The 20,301-nt window shown below is 39.3% G+C and overlaps 1 protein-coding gene across 2 annotated transcripts in view; it reads left to right on the top strand.

Annotated features, from left to right (window-relative positions):
- The window catches only part of DCTN4 (dynactin subunit 4), a 30,324-nt gene that overhangs the window by 9,225 nt on the left and 798 nt on the right, over positions 1–20,301 (top strand). Inside the window, exons 4-13 of one of the 2 annotated variants that reach the window (XM_065874028.1) lie at positions 1,883–1,926; positions 4,043–4,150; positions 5,330–5,350; positions 5,738–5,811; positions 6,045–6,157; positions 6,478–6,587; positions 11,867–11,940; positions 14,615–14,669; positions 15,909–16,016; positions 18,293–18,390. In XM_065874028.1, coding sequence (XP_065730100.1) covers positions 1,883–1,926; positions 4,043–4,150; positions 5,330–5,350; positions 5,738–5,811; positions 6,045–6,157; positions 6,478–6,587; positions 11,867–11,940; positions 14,615–14,669; positions 15,909–16,016; positions 18,293–18,390 — 805 coding nt within the window. The remainder of the gene's footprint in view (positions 1–1,882; positions 1,927–4,042; positions 4,151–5,329; positions 5,351–5,737; positions 5,812–6,044; positions 6,158–6,477; positions 6,588–11,866; positions 11,941–14,614; positions 14,670–15,908; positions 16,017–18,292; positions 18,391–20,301) is intronic. The other variant, XM_065874029.1, reaches the window with a different exon arrangement.

Genomic DNA, 20,301 nt, shown 5'->3' with positions numbered 1-20,301 from the left:
TGAGTTTTAATCTTTTTATTGAGTTGTGAGAGTTCTGTATTATAGATACAGGTCCTTTGTTGAATATATATTTTACAAATATTTTCTCCCAGTCTGCAGCTTGCCTTTTTATTTTCTCAACTATGTCTTTTTTTTTTTTTTTTTTTTTTTTGCCGTACGCGGGCCTCTCACTGTTGTGGCCTCTCCCGTTGCGGAGCACAGGCTCCGGACGCACAGGCTCAGCGGCCATGGCTGCCGGGCCCAGCCGCTCCGCGGCATGTGGGATCTTCCCAGACCGGGGCACAAACCCGTGTTCCCTGCATCGGCAGGTGGACTCTCAACCACTGCGCCACCAGGGAAGCCCTCAACTGTGTCTTTTGAAGAACACAAGTTTCTAATTTATTTTTATTTTATTTTTGGCTGCATTGGGTCTTTGTTGCTGCACTTGGGCGAGCTGCGGTGAGCGGGGGCTACTCTTCGTTGTGGTGTGTGGGCTTCTCATTGTGGTGGCTTCTCATTGCAGAGCACAGACTCTAGGCGTGTGGGCTCAGTAGTTGTGGCTCATGGGCTCAAGAGTGCAGGCTCAGTAGTTGTGGCGCATGGGCTTAGTTGCTCCTTGGCATGTGGGATCTTCCCAGACCAGGGCTCAAACCCATGTCCCCTGTATTGGCAGGTGGATTCTTAACCACTGCGCCACCACGGAAGCCCTACAGGTTTCTAATTTTGATGAGCTTCAGTTTATCAAGTTTTTATTTTATAGTTGTGCCTTTTGTGTTCTAGTAAAGAAACTTTAGCCTAACCCAAGGTCGCTAAGATTTTCACTTCTGTTTTCTTCTACAAATATTATAGTTTCAGCTCTTACACATAAGTTTATTACCATTTCAGGGTAAATTTTGTAAATGTTGTGAGGTAAGGGTCAAGGCTAGTTTTTTGTAAATTGTTACAGCACCATTTGTTGAAGTATTCATTATGGTTTTACTTTCAGCTTTCTGGAATAATCTTTTCCCTATGATTTGTGCTTTTGTCTCTTATGTAAGAAACTCTTCTCTAAACTGAGGTCATAGAACACAGAAATTGCCCAGTGTTGCAGATACGGGCAAGTTCTCTGGAGTCAGACTGCCTGAGTTTGAATCCTGGCTTTACCGCTTACTGTCTCTATGACTTTGGGCAAGTTATTTAATTCTGAGCCTCAATTTCCTCATTTGTAAATTAAGACTAATAATGAGAGTCCCTACCACAGAGGGTTATTTTTTTTTAATGAATTTATTTATTTATTTTTGGCTGCGTTAGGTCTTTGTTGCTGTGTGCATGGGGCTTTCTGTAGTTGCGGCGAGCAGGGGCTACTCTTCGTTGCGGTGCACGGGCTTCTCATTGCGGTGGCTTCTCTTGTTGCGGAGCATGGGCTCTAGGCGCGTGGCTTCAGTAGTTGCAGCACGCAGGCTCAGTAGTTGTGGCTTGCGGGCTCTCGAGCGCAGGCTCAGTAGTTGTGGCACATGGGCTTAGTTGCTGCGCGGCACGTGGGATCTTCCCGGATCAGGGCTTGAACCCGTGTCCCCTGCATTGGCAGGTGGATTCTTAAACACTGAGCCACCAGGGAAATCCTCAGAGGGTTATTATGAGAATAAAATGAAGTGTGATACATTTCAAATACCTGGCACAGAAGTTATACATGTATTAGTTGTAGTTGTGGTCCTGGTGGTGGTTATTATTATCACCATCATTATATTTAAAGAAAAATTTTCATTCTGAGCCCTTCAGTCTGTATAATTTCTAGGACTCTTTCTTGGAAATTGTGTGATTTTATGTCTTTAAGCTTTATTTTGTGGCCTGCAGATGACCTGTTTTTGTGGAAATAAAATTATCAAATTACGTAAGTCTTGTTTAATATTCCTTTATTTTGCAGCTAGTGGTGGTTGGCAGGAACCTGAAAATCCTCACACGCAACGGGTAAGTAAAGGGTCATCAGAGAGAGGGTGAAATGAGAAAAGATGAAGAAAAAGACCATTTTATCAGTGTATATGGCATATGCTTATAAATCCATGATGTGTATTTTGGTGTTTTTTACACTTAGAAAGTGCTTCTCGTTGTAAGACATTAAATCACAGTGGCAGTTTTTTCCAGTCTGACTTAAGTTAATAGAGAAACCTAGGTGTAGTTTTAGTTCTGTACTCAGGTTGTGAATTGGAAAAGGGAAATGATACGTTTCTGTTTTCCACGTACGCACCAACTATGTTAAGGGTCCATTTGTTCTCAGAATTATCATCCACATATAAGCATTTTAACTCTTGGAAACACCACTAATTTGGAAGATGCCCTTGGACTCAGTAGTGGTTGCTTATAGAATCATGATTTAGACATCCTTTAATAGTTCACAGTGAATTGATCTCTGCAGTATACATTAGAACTGATTTTGTTGCCCCTGGAAGTAGAATATTAGAAAGATAATAAAATGCTATTGAAATGAAGTTGTACAGACTGCAAATTAAATAATAATTTATAATTATTCACTTATGACATCAGCAAAAATTAGAAATACTGAAAATATCTTGGATGGGAGTGTATGGAATTTGACCTTTTCACATATACTATTGTTAGTGTAAATTAGTACAGATTTATTGCTCTCTCAGCAGTATCTACTTCCTGGACTCTGACCTACAGAAATACTTGTACTTATGCACAAAAATATGTATATTCATTTATCAAACACTTACCCAGCATGTGCTGCATACCATGTGTCAGGGGTTGTGCTGAACAATAGGAATACATGGTCCTTACCCTCATAGAGCTTAAGTCTAATGGGAAAACAAAAATCAATTAAATAATCCCCAGATAAAGGAAAAACTCAAGGTAATATGAAGGAGAGAGAAATTGTGCATGTGGGCATTTATTAGGGGGAATTTCAGCTAGGTAGGTCCACATCTGAGGATTGAGCTAGGATCTGAGGATGACAGGCAGAGAAGGGAAAGAATTCAGGGCGGAGGAACAACATAGGCAAAGAGCTTCTAAGTGGAAGGAGCAAAGCAAGTTATAAACAAGAGGCAAGTGTGCCAGAGTGGAGCATAGCAGTAGGTGAATGGAGAAAAGGATTTGGGGTCAGACTATGCAGAACCATGTGGACCAAGTTAAGGAGTCTGAGAAGCCTTTAAAGCAAAAGAGCTGACGGAATCAGGTTAGTGTTTCTAAAAAATAATTACTGCTGAATTGAGAGGACAAGAGGGGGTACCAGGAGACCATTTAAGTGCTCTCAGAGCAAATGGTTAAATACCTTTAGGACATTTGTACTGTTTAATAAGATGCAGCCTTTAAAAAGAATGAGGTAGATCTATTTGTACTGAATGGAAAGTTCATGGCACTTACAGTGAAAAAGTTTTAAAATAGTAAGTTTTTTCCCCTTATATGAAAAATAAAAAGAGCTGGATTTATTTTACACATATAAAAGCGATATGTCTATACATGCATTTTTTAATGTATGCAGGATATAATATCATACCCGTGTCTGTAAGTGTGTAAGAAAGATATCTAAACTCTAATGATGGATACCTGTGGGGAGGGGAAGGGTGGACTTGGGCGTGAGAGATAAAAGAGAAGTTTCACTTTTTATTCTTTATGTTTCTATATTGTTTGAACTTTTCACAGTTATATATTGCTTTTATGATTAAGATATATTTTTAAATGAAAATATGTGATGGAGAGTGGGAGAAAATAAAGTATGAAATGTCACATCCTTGGAAATAGGTGGTCCTCTGGTCATGCAGAGAAAATAGGAGCAGTTGTGAGGGGAAGTAAGCAATGAAGTTAAAGAGCAGTGAAAAGAGAACATGAAATTTTCAAGCCTTTTCATTGCTCATTTCTTCCTGTTGTTGAACTTGAAGGTTCCATTTCAATTCTGAAAATAGATCATGTAATGAAGACAAATTCTCTTTGAAGAAGAGGGCAAACTTGCCCACCTTAATAAATTTGTCTTGTCTATTCATTATATGTCTAGTCAGTGGAGCTGATTAATTTTGTAAGTTTCTTGTTAGCTTTTTCGTGAAACGAATACTGAGTCTTTGATTTCTTACAGATGAACAAACTGATTGAATATTACCAGCAGCTCGCTCAGAAGGAGAAGGTTGAGCGAGATCGCAAGAAACTGGCACGGCGTAGAAACTATATGCCTTTGGCTTTTTCGGTGAGAAATTGGTACAAAAAGGAGTTTGCAATTCATGGATCAAGACCGGTGTGGCGTAAGAACAGGGAACATTTCAGAAAGTGGCCATTGTCCCTAGATTCCTGAACGATGGCTAGCAGAAGGTTCCTCAGGTGATAGGTGTCTAAGTCCAGCGGTTCTGCTTTTGCCATATCATTAGTTCTGTTTGAGTTCTTTGAGTTTTAAGTACATTTGTGTTTCTTTCTCCATCACACCCCTTTCTCTTCTGATTACTCCTAAAGCGGCTACTGTTTAGTTTTGTAGGCACCCACATTTACAGCTTTTGGATATTACAGAAAGTCAGGAGAATATGGGCGAGTGGGAGGTTTTATCCATATTACCTAGGTAGCCCACCCACCTTTGGCATCCTGGTAGTAGTGATTTCCCAGCTTTAGTTACCATAATTTTTTGGCCCCTTCCAATATTTCTCCAGTATAAAAAACCCTGACTTTTACACAGAGCATTTTTGTGGTTAAATAGTAGTGATATATGCAGGTGTAATTTTTGATAGGAATTATTTACAAAAGTCATTCTCTACTCATTTGTAAACTACCAATTAGAAGCAAGAAATTAGGATTTGGAGCTTTTCCTATTGTCCCCCAAGTTTTATTTGCTCTCACAGAACAGTTTATTTTCTGTGTGTTTGCTTGGAGCCAAGCAGGTTGGCATTTAATAAGTAATGTTTATTGAATAGCAGTGATGTGTCAAGCTCTGTGCTAAGCACTTTATCCATATGGTTTTGTTTAATCCTCACAACAATCCTGTGTACGAGGTGGTAGATCCCCATTTTACACTAAAGGGAATGAGACCTGGAAAGGTTAATTAACTTCTTGTACTGCCTCTGCATGAGAATTAGTTAAGGCATTAAAACCCTAAGAATTGGTAAGGTTCATATAAAAATATCTAGTTTAGAATTTAATAAAACATTAAAACTTGCAAAGCATCCGTATTTGCCAGAGACTTCTGTGAAGTCTCAGTGAATTTTTTGAACAATCCAGTGGTATAATCAGCATGCACTAGTGTATTTAGGAGAGGAATTTGAATTAAATGTGTTATTCTGCCAACTTTCCCATATAACCTGCCTGCTGTATGAGTTTGCTTCTGTCTTATGCTGCATTTTTTTGTCTCTGTTGCAACCTGCTGCTATTTTGGGGCCTACAGCAACATACTATTCATGTAGTGGTAAGTTCTCTTTTATGATTCTTGCTAACCCTGAAGAAGTTAGCAGATGATCACTGGTGTTCCAAGAAGACGTTCATCGTGTGTCTTAGATACTCCACATAGTTCTGGCCTAAGCCATGGCTTAGATATTCTTAGATTATCACATTTTGCTCATTTTCACTGCATTAATGTAGTTTCAATCTCCATGTTTGGTGCTTTTGTTATTATTTTAAGAGTAAGATGATGTGGGGCTACAATTACTCTCTTTAAAAGAAGCTTTAAAATTAGCTTTTTCTTTTTGGCTTATTTCCCTGAGCTTCTCACGCTGTCCCTCCCCAAATTCTTTATTTTGATACACAGGATATTTAAAAGTAGAATTTCTAATAGGAATTTCTGAACTCTGTTTAGGACAAATATGGTCTTGGAACCAGGCTTCAGCGACCACGAGCTGGTACAACCATCAGTACCCTTGCTGGACTTTCGTAAGTTTGGACGTTAAATGGCTTTGAGGGAAAAAGCTGATATCAGAATGAACATTGAAGGAATGTGGTTTTAAAGTTAATAACAGTTGCCAATGGGGAAGAAGATACTCATACTTAGGAAAAACCTAAACAGAAAGAATATTCTACAGTAGAGAAATACTTCAATTATTGATATCATGGACTTTGAAGATATTCAGGTGGACCCTTGAGAAATGATGGCTTTTATCTTTTAGCCTTAAAGAAGGAGAGGACCAGAAAGAGATAAAGGTTGAGCCAGCTCAGGCTGTAGATGAAGTGGAACCTCTACCTGAAGACTATTATACAAGACCAGTAAATTTAACAGAGGGTAATTTTATACATGATTCTGCTTTGTTTCTGTTTTACATCTAATTCTGTTTTTGTTACTTATATGCCTTGTGATTTGAGGTTTTTTGTTTTGATTTGAGATTTTTAATAGCATAGTTGTCAGTACTAAAATGAGTCATGTAGAAAATAAAATAGATGTAATCATTTGAAGAACTTTAAAACATCTGTCAAATTTCTATATTGTAGTTTTTTGAAGAGCACTGTTCACAAAGGCAGTGTTATTTTGCGTAATTATCTCATATACGTCTGATTTTGAGCAAGTCACTGTAAACCAAGCTTGGTTTCTGCCTTTCATGCTAGTGACCACCCTTCAGCAGCGCCTCTTACAGCCTGACTTCCAGCCAATCTGTGCTTCACAGCTGTATCCTCGTCACAAGCATCTTCTGATCAAACGGTCCCTGCGCTGCCGAGTAAGTATTCCTTTCTGTAGAGTTGTCATTTGTGTAAGAGAAAAGCAAAGATAAACACGATTGGCATCTGGTCAGTATCAAAACCTCTGGAATGTAGTAAATGTAGAAAATGCTTGTAGGTAACGTTCCAGTGTCCAGGCACTATTTTAGAACTTTCAAGATAAACTTAATCCCCCTAACTCAGTGAGGTAGGTACTGTTGTTACCTTTGTTACAGATGTGGAAGCTGGGGTATTTGAAGGTTAAGTTCATACTGCTAATCCCTAAAAGAATAGTGAAAGAATATAAAGCTTTTAGGCCAGTAGAGAGGGGAACAAAAGGACTAATAAAAAAAAAATCAATTTAAAAGAAAGCAAGAAAGAAGAAAAATCAGCAAAAGCCTCTGGGAATCTATGAAACTAACAGCAGGGTTTCTTCAATAAATAAAAGAAACATTGTAAAAGAAAAGAAAGTATGGAAAAAAAATGGAAAGGAGACCTTTGCGATCAGTACGATCCAACAGAACTTTTCTGTGGTGATGGAAATGTTCTTTATCTGCATAGTCCAGCATGTTAGCCACCAGTCACCTGTGGCTGCTGAGAACTTGAAATATGGTAGTGCAGCTGAGGGCCTGAATCTTTCTAAGATGAAATTCATTTAAATAATCACACGTGACTGGTAGCTCCTGTTATCAAATAACACAGCATTAGATTCGAAGAGGGCTATCAACCAAACGCAGTGTATAGACTTTAATTCCTGATTCAAACACAGCATGGAAAGATAGAAAGAAAGGGACCAGGGGAGGAGTGAGGGAGGAAAGAAAAATGTGTGAAACCTTTGGGGAAATTTAAATACTGACTGGATTTTTTAATGCTATTAAAAGAATTATTCATTTTTTTTAGGGATAATAATGGTATTGTTATTTTTTTAAAGTATCTTTATCTTTTAGAGCTGCATACCAAAACGTTTAAGGATGAAATGACATGATGTCCGATATTTGTTGCAAAATAGTCAGGCATAGGGAGTGGGTAAGAATCTAGGTGAAACAAGATTGGCCATTGTTGCTAACACGTTGCTAATTGTTGAAGTTGGGTGGCTGGTACCAAGAGATTTATAACACTACTCTGTATTTTTGCATATGTTAAAAATTTTCTATATTGAAAAACCTTTTTAGAAAGGAGGGGCTTCCCTGGTGGCACAGTGGTTGAGAATCCGCCTGCTAGTGCAGGGGACACGGGTTTGAGCCCTGGTCCGGGAACATCCCACGTGCCGCGGAGCACCTAAGCCCGTGCGCCACAACTATTGAGACTGTGCTCTAGAGCCCATGAGCCACAACTACTGAAGCCCGCAGGCCTAGGGCCCGTGCTCCGTCACAAGAGAAGCCACCGCAATGAGAAGCCCGCTCGCCACAACTAGAGAAAAGCCCGTGCGCAGCAACGAATACCCAAGGTAGCCAAAAATAAATAAATAAATTTATTTTAAAAAAAAACAAAGAAAGGAAAAGCCCACTTTAAATATAAAGACACATATAGATTAAAAGTAAATGGAGAAATCCAAAAATGGGCAGAAGACCTAAATAGACATTTCTCCAAAGAAGACATACAGATGGCCAAGAGGCACATGAAAAGCTGCTCAACATCACTAATTATTAGAGAAATGCAAATCAAAACTAAAATGAGGTATCACTTCACACCAGTTAGAATGGGCATCATCAGAAAATCTACAAACAACAAATGCTGGAGAGGGTGTGGAGGAAAGGGAACCCTCTTGCACTGTTGGTGGGAATGTAAATTGATACAGCCACTATGGAGAATAGTAAGGAAGTTCCTTAAAAGACTAAAAATAGAATTACCGTATGATCCAGCAATCCCACTACTGGGCATATACCCTGAGAAAACCATAATTCAAAAAGACACATGCACCCCAATATTCATTGCAGCACTATTTACAATAGTCAGGTCATGGAAGCAACCTAAATGCCCATCAACAGGAGAATGGATAAAGAAGTTGTAGTACATATATACAATGGAATATTACTCAGCCACAAAAAGGAAGGAAATTGGGTCGTTTGTGGAGACGTGGATGGATCTAGAGACTGTCATACAGAGTGAAGTATGTCAGAAAGAGAAAAACAAATGTCATATATTAACGCATGTATGTGGAACCTAGAAAAATGGTACAGATGAACTGGTTTGCAGGGCAGAAGTTGAGACACAGATGTAGAGAACAAACGTATGGACACCAAGGGGGAAAGCCTCAGGGGTGGGGGGGGATGGTGGTGTGATAAACTGGGTGATTGGGATTGACATGTATACCCTGATGTGTATAAAATTGATGACTAATAAGAACCTGCTGTATAAAAAAGTAAAATTTAAAAAATTGGAAAAAAGTAAATGGAGAAAAATATACCATGTCAATACTAATTGAAAGGAAGCAAGAGTAGCCATATTAATTTCAGACAACAGACTTCAAAGTAAGGACAGTTATGAGGGATAAAGAAGGGTATTACATAACGGTAAAGGGGTCAGTTCTCCAAGAAGATGTAACAGTTCTTAATGTGTATGTGCTGAACAATAGAGTGTCAAACTGTGTGAGGCAAAACCTGATAGAACTGCAGGAGAAATAGATAAGTCCACCATCGTAGTTGGAGTCTTCAACACCTGTCTCTCAGAAATGGACAGATTCAGCAGGCAAAAAATCAGTTTCGTATTGACCCATTGATCTCACTTCTAGGAGTCTACCCTGAAGGTACACCTCTACAAACCAAAACATAGAGGTTAGGGTACATCCACACAGTGAGTACCAAAAACCTATAAAACAGAATGTACTAATGTGGGATGTATTTTTAAATGCAAAAAGCAGGGTGCGCAGCAGGTACATAACTTTTGGTATAAGAAAAGAGGGAAAATATATATATAAACATAAAAAATATTTGTGTATGTTAGATTAATAGACTGTTGGAACAGAATAGAGAAAGCAGAAACAGACTCATGCATGTGAGGAAACTTGATTTTACTAAATATGGCCTTGCAGGTCCCTGGGGAAAGAATACTATTGAAATTTTGCTAGGTCAAATGATTCTATGAAAAAAAAATAAAATTGGGTCTCTAACTCATACCATACACAAAAGTCAATTTCAGGAGCATTGGAAACTTTAAAGAGTAGATATGATGACCAGTATGTCTAGAAGGAAATATGGGAGAATATTCTTTATGGCTTCTAGTTAAGGGAGTAGTCCGAAAATAAGACAAACCATAAAGGAAAAGTTATATATTTGACACATTAAAAGTAAAATTTAGGGCTTCCCTTGTGGTGCGGTGGTTGGGAGTCCACCTGCCGATGCAGGGGGCGCGGGTTCATGCCCCCGTCCGGGAAGATCCCACATGCCGCGGAGCAGCTGGGCCCGTGAGCTGTGGCCGCTGAGCCTGCGCGTCTGGAGCCTGTGCTCCGCAACGGGAGAGGCCACGACAGTGAGAGGCCCGCGTACCGCATTAAAAAAAAAAAAAAAAAAAAAAATCAAAAAACCTTTAAAAAAAAAAAAAAGTAAAATTTATACCCCCATTCCAAAGAAAACCCATATCAAAATGAAAAGGTAGGCCATAGACTGAGAAAAGTAATTTGTAAGGTATATAATTGACAAAGAATTAGTATCCAGAATATGTAAAGAAGTATAGCAAATCAGTAAGGAAAAGATACCCAGTATAAAAATAACAAGTAGGGGGCTTCCCTGGTGGCGCAGTGGTTGAGAGTCCGCCTGCCGATGCAGGGAACATGGGTTCGTGCCCCGGTCCGGGAAGATCCCACATGCCGCGGAGCGGCTGGGCCCGTGAGCCATGGCCGCTGAGCCTGCACGTCCGGAGACTGTGCTCCGCAATGGGAGAGGCCACAACAGTGACAGGCCCGCGTACCAAAAAAAAAAAAGAAAAAATAACAAGTAGGTACTAACTTGCAATTTATGGCAGAGGAAATCCCAATACCCAATAAATAGGAAAGATACGCAAACATGTACAGTAATCAGGGAAATGTACATTAAAACTACAGTGAGAAACCATTTCATAATCATCAGATTGGCAAAAGTTAGCAGTTTGGCAATATCCATCAAAATAATAAACGCATGCACTCACTTTTAGGAAATTATCCTACAGATACATTTATACATGTGGGAAGTGATTTGCATACAAGATTACTCATTGCTGCATTATTTGTAGTAGCAAAATCATGTAAACATTTATCAATTTGGGTCTGGTTACATAAGTTATGGAAATCATTACAGTAGGACACAGAGGTACATCTGTGTGTGCTGGTATGTCATTCCAAGATCGATTCAGTGAAAAAGGCAGAAGAATATAAAATGTTCTCTTTTGTGTTATTGTGAAAAAGAAAGGTGATGTATGTGTATACTTCTATGTGCATCAGCTATCTGTGAGAAAACACATGAGAAGCTTGTTGGCTCTGGGGAGAGGAACAGTGGGACAGGTAACTGGTGTCTTTACACTGTTTCTTTTTTATACCATTAAAAAAATGTTTTAACCGGATGCATGTGGAACCCATTGAAGAAAGTAACCAAGTAATTGTTACTATATTTTAAAGCATGAGATCTGGAATCACACCACTTGGATTTAAATCCCAGCTCCAAGTCTTACTGGCTCTGTGAAGTTTGCACAGATTATATACCTTTCCTGTGTCCCATTTTTATCATCTGTGACATAGGGACAATAATAATTATAGTACCTACACCTACCTCATAAAGTTGATGTGATGTTTAAATTCACTTAAACCAAGAATGCATATCTTTTAGGCTAGTAGAAAGGAAATTAAAAAGGACTAATAATAATATAAAAGAAAACAAGGAAGGGACTTCCCTGGCGGTCAGGTTGTTAAGGCTCCACATTTCCACTGCAGGGGGCACAGGTTCAATCCCTGGTCAGGGAACTAAGATCCCGCATGCCTCAAGGCACGGGCAAAAAAACAAACAAAACAAAACAAGGAAGAGGAAAACTCAGAAAAAATCCACATCGTTCATGCTTAATAAGAAGTCTGTGTTATTATTTCAGTAGTTTTGAAGCACTACAAGGTTATTAATATTTGATAGTGTGGTTGCTTATTTCCAGAAGTCCAAAACATCTTTTGTGTATTTTGGTTATGGGTAGTATACACTCTATTTCAAAACATCTGTGATCTTGCAGCAAAATAAAACCAAACTGTAGTAAATGCTATGCTTCTGGATTTGGCAGAATCCACACTCTGGATCAGCGGAGTGTGTTCCTGTTTTCCTCTGATACATATTTTTTTTCTTTTTAGAAATGTGAACATAATCTGAGCAAGCCAGAATTTAATCCAACATCTATCAAATTCAAAATCCAGCTGGTTGCTGTGTGAGTATTTGGGATTGGTGTTTTGGGTTACTGTTTTTTTTTTTTGTTTTTTCACTGTGACATGTGCTTACTCTTGGCTTAAAAAAGGAAAGAGAAACTACTTCAGAATAATCGTGCTCTTTTGTTCCTGTTTTGGTTTCGAAACACATACCAGGAAGTTGAAAGCAGATTTACAGACACAGAATCCAGGGTGTTATATCAGGGCACGTGATAGTATGGTCTGTGGCAATGTGGTATGTTGCTGGTTGGAGAGTCACTAGTCATTCATCACAAATGAAAAAGTACCTCCGTTTGGGAATGATCTCTTAAAAAAATTAATAAAATAAAATATAGCAGATGGAAGAATATCCCTGTAACAATGTTCATGCTATTTAACTGTATTTCTGATAATGCTTTGTTGAGTGGGATAAAAGTGATTATATTAGCGTTAACTCACAGAGACTTGTCAGTAGAAGGGAATTTTGTGTGTGAAAATTATCTATCAAACAAGAAAAATTAGGAAACTATTGTTTTGACTTTAGGGTGAGAGAGCCCTTCCCAAGTAAGGCAGGAAGCCCAGAAGCCACTAAGGAAAGTAGCCAGCTTTGACCTTAGCAGAAAGATACGAGTTGTAAAAAACAAAATTGACAGCAAAGTCCTGAGACAGTAGAGCAAGAAAGAATATTTGCTGCTCCATGATAAATAAAAGTTGAATATCCCTGGAATGGGCTTGTTGGGGGCGGGGGGGGTGAGGTAGGGCAAAGGATTTGAACATGTAGCTCACAGAAGAGAAATTCCAAATGGCCGGTAAATATATGGAAAGATGCTGAGACTTGATAGGAAAAATTTTAAATAATAAGTAGTATTGAGTGCTCGTGAGCGTCTGGGTAAACATACTTGCATACATTGTTGGTAGACTGAATTGCTAGAGTTTTTTTGGAGAGAGACCTGGAATATCAAGACAAAATGACATAGACCTTTTAACCTGGTAGTGCTGTCTCAGGAATCTATTCTCTAGAAACAAAGCAATATATAAAGACCAATACATAAAGATGTGTGTTATAACATTTTAAAGGCAAAAAGCTGGAAACAATTTTAATGTCAAACTGATTAACCATTAACAAAAAAAAATTGATTAAATTGAGATACACTCATGTAGAATATTATGCAACAATTAAAAAGAAATAATTGGCAGTCAAAATGGCAGAGAAATGCTGGTCTCATGACTTAGGAGGGCCAGATGTGGGTTCTGGCACTTACAGAATTTGTCTAAACTGATTTCCCTCATCTCTGAAACGGGCATAACACCAGTCCTACCTCTCTCTTGTGGTTGTTGAGAAGGATCAAATGAGCTATATGTTCACAAATGCTTTGTAACTGTAAATCACCGTACAGTATGTTCTGTTTTCCCAAGTATTATTTAATGCATGACTGGTTAGGACTACAAAAATGGCATGTGAAGTGTGGTACGAGCTCCTTTCTTAATTAAGAATTACACTCATTACAGAAATCTTGAATGGCAGGATGTGCTTTGCATCAGTTTCTTAAGATTGCTTTGAAAAACAGTGCTTTTCTTCTGGCATCATGGCAGTGTCACTGGGGAATCTTAATACATACGATCTGGTCACACATCAGACCAGCTAAATCCAAATCCTTGATAGTGAGGCTCTTGAATTTGTATCAAGTTACTCAGGTAGTCCTGATGACCGTCATGAAAAATACCTAGTCTGAAGTTAAAATACCTTAATGCTAAGATGCACTCCTGCCCCCGCCCACTTGTAGTGTTTCTGCGATAGATTTTGTCTTATGTTAATATATGCACGATAACATTTACGCATGCTTTGTTCCAAGCACTTTTTGCACTATTATTTAATTTATTCTTCACAATAACCTCAAGATAAAGGTACTTTCAGTGTTCTCAGTTTATAACCGAGACACAAAGAGGTAAATATCTTGCCCTGCTCTTTACAAAGAAGTGTCTTGGTATATAAACACTAAGCTGGAATTTGAACCTGGGTTTTGAGGTTTTGAGTCTAGAACAAGCACATATAAGTACAAAATTCTATTGTCTTATTTAGAGAGGTAGCGTAACATGGAGGTTAAGAGCAAGGGCCCTGCAGCCAGACTGCCTAGATTTGAATGCTGGCCGCTTACCAGCAAGCTACTTCTCCCAAGCCTAGTTTCTTCCTCTTTATAATGGGGATAATAGTAATATCTATTTTACGCAGTTGCAGTGCAGATTACATGAGTTAATATTTGTAACATACTTCAAATGTTACACATAGTAAGTGCTATATAAAAGTGGTAAGTATGTGGTAGTGTTTTTATACCCCTGTAATGTATTATTAAATCAGTCTTGGATCTTGTAACCAGTTGCCTATAGATTTTCAGAAATGAATTAATAAAAATCTCAAAAAATATATCTAATACATATATAAGGTAGAGATATCTGCCATGATGCACACACACATATAGGCTCTAAACGAGAGGTATACGTAAGATTTCAGAAAGAATTCATTACCAGTTTGGTTTCATGTCTTAAGTTCTTATCGTAGTGGTATGATTCTTTAAAATTTTCTCTGACATGTTCTAATTAACATGAAGAAATCGTTTCTTTGCTGCACTAGCTTTAAAAAAAAATAACAATTTTAAGAGACTCCAATGACCATTAATGCATTTTTTTATTCACGTATAGCAATTATATCCCAGAAGTGAGAATCATGTCAATTCCCAACCTTCGCTACATGAAGGTTAGTACCATGCTTATTTACGGGAAGAGAAAGGATTAATTGATCAAAGATGTGTGCAGGGCTTCCCTGGTGGCACAGTGGTTGAGAGTCCGCCTGCCGATGCAGGGGACGCGGTTTCGTGCCCCGGTCTGGGAGGATCCCACATGCAGCGGAGCGGCTGGGCCCGTGAACCATGGCTGCTGAGCCTGCGCGTCCGGAGCCTGTGCTCCGCAGCGGGAGAGGCCACAGCAGTGAGAGGCCCGCGTACAGCCAAAAAAAAAAAAAAAAAAAACAGATGTGTGCATATGTGTATGTGGTGGCTGTGTGTATTTGACATGGGATGCAATGAGCAAGGGATAAAAAAGAAAAAAGTTTGAAATAAAAAGGGATTGAGATTTTAAGTGTCATTAAGCTGGGTTTCTTGATAACAGCATCTTTGAAATATATGCAGAAGGAGCAGTGTGCACATTACATTGAGGTAAAGGAAAGAAAGGAGATGTTAGACCCCACAGGCATCTTCAGCTCTCCTCCAGCCGGGAGATTCTCCATCTCATGTGTGTGTACGTGTGAGATATCAGGAATCAACTAGATTTCTTCTTTACCACAGCCCCTCTCTTCTTTGAGGTCCTTATCTCCCGCACAGACACCACAGTGAATTGCAGTGTTCGGCAGCAGCGTCTTAGTTCTTTCGTGCTGCTCATAAAGACACTTTTATAGTCCCTGTTCATTTTTTTTTTTTTTTTGCTAATGTAAAGAGCATAACAAACAAGGGCAAATTATGGTTCAAGAAATCTTAGAAGTCTTTTACAGTCTTGATGTGCCATTTTTTTTCTATGCTAATATATCTGGCTAGCCTGTGGCTCCCATATTTTATTTATGAGGGCTTCCTTCTTTTTAGTCCTTAAGTGGTGACCTGGGTAGGGCAAGAGTTGTAAACTTTAAACAATCACTTAGATAATGTGTATTTCTCAGAATTTCTGCAGCTAGTAATTGGCCCTTTCTGTGGGATCTATTCCATTTCCTCAGTGAAATAGCAGCTCCAGAGAGTATGTAGACTAGCATATAAGTAACAGAATAGGAGTTAGTGAGCACTTTGAGAATGCAGTGGTGAAGAGGCACAGGTGGGTGTTACTGTTCAAGAGTAATGCTGGAGGTGTGGAGGGCGGAGGGGGTGATGATTTTGTGATCTAAGCATCTAGGAAAGTGGACCTAGGTGGCAGCAGTGGAACATGTCTGAAAGATGCCTTTCCTTTTCCCCAGGAGAGCCAGGTCCTCCTGACTCTTACGAATCCAGTGGAAAACCTCACTCACGTGACTCTGTTGGAGTACGAGGAGGGGGACCCTGATGATATCAACAGCACTGCTAAGGTAAGAACGCTTTGCCTCATCCTGAGTAACCCTGATTTCTCCTGGAGTGGCTTCATTTGCCCTGGCTTAAAGGACTCCACACTGCCTCATTTTCACATCCAAACAGTCATCAAGTTCTTCTGATTTCACCTCTTGAGTTTTTTACTTTATCCACAAGCACACTGTCACTGCCCCTTTAGAAGGTCTCATCATTTCCTACGTGGACTGTGACAGTAACTTCCTAACTTCCTGTTTTTTCTTCACCCGCACTTCCATGCCAGCCCATCTTCCATCTTGCCATTAGGGTGATCTTTCTAATATCTAACTTTGATCATGGCATGCAGCTTGTTTGGTGTCCCTCTGACGGGATGAAATCCACATTCCTTGGCATAACTTAAGAGCTCCCTGATGTCCTCACCTCTCTCTTTTCTTCCAGGATGATCTTCCCTGAAACCCCCAAATCTAGCATTCTCGAAATTGTGCATATTAATGGTTGAGATCCAAGCATATCCAATGGGTCATAAACTTTCATGCTTCTAGAGGACTGCATATGCTATTCATTTTATCTAGAATTCCTCCTTCCCATCCCCACTCCCCTGACATACATGGCCACACTTCTCTTTCTGCCTGATGCGTACTCATTTTTCAAGACACAAAGGAAATAACATTTCCTTTTAAAAGCTGATGTGCCTCCACTAGATGCCCTCTGCTTACACAGAGTATACATAGCACCAAATGTATATTTTTTAATAGTCTATTTATTTATTTATTGGCTGTGTTGGGTCTTCGTTGCTGCATGCAGGCTTTCTCTGGTTGCGGCAAGCAGGGGCTACTCTCCGTTGCAGTGCGCGGGCTTCTCATTGTGGTGGCTTCTGTTGTTGCGAAGCATGAGTTCTAGGTGCGTGGCTTCAGTAGTTATGGCTCATGGGCTTAGTAGCTGTGGCGCACGGGCTTAGTTACTCTGCAGCATGTGGGATCTTCCCGGACCAGGGATCGAACCCGTATCCCCTGCAGTGGCAGGCGGATTCTTAACCACTGCACCACCAGGGAAGTCCAAGTACTAAATATTAAAATAGGTAATTTTGACTCTCAGTGTTGGTTGAATGAATGAAATGAGGCCTTTCTACTTTTTGCTACTTCATGATTCATCTAGCACTTGAATTTTAGAACAAGAACTTTTCTCTATAGACCATCTATTACTGACTCATAATTCAGCATGATACTCATAACAAAAGTTGGTAGAAAGGATGCCTGTATCTTTAATTAGCTGTTATTCAAGTTATACTTATTAGTAGAGAATTTATCTTTTTTTTTTACTTCTGCTTTTTAATGATTTCATTTAGTAGCATCACTTCCAAAGAGAGATGACACTCATCTGTCCTTGCTCCTTTTTAAAATAACACTAATAAGCTGTGCCAGTGAGGATAGAGACAGAAATAAGTGCCTGATGAGTATACCCAGCTTATGGATTTGCCGTTTTTCTCTCTCTTTACAGCTCCCCGGCCACATTCATATCCATAATTAGTAATGTTGTTTACATTGTTATCTGTTAACTTCTAACATAGCGAAGTTGAAGCCTAGTTACAACATAAGGCTAAGTGTAAAGAATGCTTAACTGTTTTTCATGGCCATAAACATACCCAATATATGCATTTCAGAAAATATGTTGGAACCACTGTTTCACATTATGTTTTTTCTTTTTTAAAAAAATGAGGGCTTCCCTGGTGGCGCAGTGGTTGAGAGTCCGCCTGCCGATGCAGGGGACACGGGTTCGTGCCCCGGTCCAGGAGGATCCCACATGCCGCGGAGCGGCTAGGCCTGTGAGCCATGGCCGCTGAGCCTGCGCGTCCGGAGCCTGTGCTCCGCAACTGGAGAGGCCACGACAGTGAGAGGCCCACGTACCGCAAAAAAACAAACAAATATGAAGAACTGTTTCAGATGTACCACAAAGCATAAAGAATAACATAGCAAACACCCATATTCCCCCAGCCCCTTAAGAAATAAAACATTAAAGACAGTTGAAGCCCCTGCATCCTGCCCACTTAAATTCCCCTTAGCAGCCCCAATGAAGTAAGCACTCACCTGACTTTACCATTCCCTTAAATTTCTTTGTTCTTATACTTTTATCAGAAATGTCCAAACAATATGTTAAACTTTTTATAAGTGAAATAATGTTGCTTACTTCTGCTTACTTCTGCATGTCTAGGTCAGGGCAATACTTTTCTGTATTCCACTGAATGAATGTTCTACAACGCACTGATTCCTTCTGAGGCAGCCCTCTTTGTGTTGCTCTCCAGGTGGTGGTGCCTCCCAAAGAGCTTGTTTTAGCCGGCAAGGATGCAGCAGCAGAGTATGATGAGTTGGCAGAACCCCAGGACTTTCAGGATGATCCTGAGTGAGTGATCCTTTTGTGACACACACACACACACACACACACACGCCACAGTTGGCTGGTACACGAAGCCCACTCACAGATCTCAATTTTCTTATCTGAATTTTTAAAGTAATTTTTTCTTCCTATTTATAAAAATAATTACTATAAAAATTTGGTGAATATATATTTATTTTTATATATAAAACCATGAAGAAGAAAATAAAATTTCACCACCAGAGATTAGCACCATTAACATTTGCATCATTGGGATCATTCTGTAAGCACAGTGTTTTTAACCTATGTTTCCTGTGTTAAAAAATTTTCAAGTGCATGATTGTTCATGGTTGTGGACAGGATATAGTATTCTATCCCCAAAGATTTACCATTGGATTTGTCCCCCTGCCCCCCAGCCTTTCCATCTTAGAGTAACAGATTTTACTCTCTCATACCTAATAACTGAGAAGTAAAAAACCAAACCTTTCCCAGATGAAGAATACATCAGTCAGGTTCCAGTCTAAAAACAGGAATCACATCAGTTATCTGAACAGAGAGAATTTAATATAAAGATTTGTTAACTGGGTAACTTCAAAGGTTAAGAAGAAATCTGCAATATCCCAGAGATGGTAATTTTATGAAGCAGTTACCACTCCTAGGGCTGAGGGAACAAAGGGAAATGGTTTAAATGATTCAAATTCAGAAGCTTGAAGGAGGAGCCCCATGGAGCTGAAACTCAGACCTCTGGGAAATGGGAGCAGGGACACTGCCTCACTGGTGCTGGCATCACAGGGTGCCAGAGGAGGGGTGGTATGCTGAAGCTGGTTATGCAGTTGGAAAACCTGGATACTGCCGCTTCCTGAGTGAAGAGGCATTGCTAGAGTGCTGCCCACAGGAGCTGCATGCAGACAGGAAGCTCACCGGGAGAACCAGGCCCCTTCTTCCTGCAGGCTTCTGGTCTCCGTTAGAGCCACTAAAGGGAGCCTGGTAAGGAACCAGCCTACCAAGCAGAAATGTGGTTAGCAGAATCCTGTGTCACAAAGCAGGCTACAGAGCTGAAAAGCAATAGCATTTAATACACTGGTGTAGGGAATATTTAAGGTTTTTTAACAGAATGATCAAAAGCTCCTTCCGCAAGATCCCGGAAAGAAGAAATAACATGGGACAAATTAGAAAGACAAAGTGCGAGCAAAGAGGAGGTTAGTACGGTGATTATCAAACTTGGGTGAACTTCAGAAAGCACCAGCGTGGGTGTTTTAATTTTTTTTTTTTAATTCTATATAGAGTACCAGACCCCACAGCTTCTCTTTATCAGGTCTAGGTAGGCACCAGGAATCTGAATTTTTTTTTAAAAAGCTTCCCAGGCATCAGTGGTTGCCTGGGAAATTAAGGCTAGGAAGACTTTTTCTTTTTTACTATTTTTGAACTGAATTTTTAAAATGAATCTGATGTAAATCAAAAGTTTGATTAGTTACTTCAAAGTGATTGTGTTAATATAATACAAAATGCATTCTCTATAATCCTTGCTTTATATAAATTATATTAATTTAAGTACAGAAATTTGTTAAGCCAAGGTGAACTTCTGGAAGGATCATCTGAGATAAATTCCAGTCAGATTACATGACAGATTAATGAAAGATTGAATTAATTATATTCCATATTATTGTACTTTATAGGACTTCCAGATATCTAGGACTTAGTAGTGCTAATACTGGATAATATGTAAATATTTGATTTGAGTAACTTTTCTTAAAGTAATTGAGTATCATCTGGATAGTAGATCAAGTTCTGTTTATTTCATGGCCTTTTGACTTTTTGAAGCTAAGTTATTTAAACACAAACTTCAAGTGCATATCAGAAAACTGAAATGGAAACTTCAACTAAAGAGATTTTTTTCTATTCTAAAAATTCCTAATTTACAGACTCTATTTACAAAAC

This window comes from Phocoena phocoena, chromosome 3 (genome assembly GCF_963924675.1).
Source record: "Phocoena phocoena chromosome 3, mPhoPho1.1, whole genome shotgun sequence".
NCBI classification, from domain to species: Eukaryota; Metazoa; Chordata; class Mammalia; order Artiodactyla; family Phocoenidae; genus Phocoena; species Phocoena phocoena.
The sequence above is the reverse complement of the archived record's forward strand: the minus strand, read 5'-3'. Positions and strand labels throughout refer to the sequence as shown.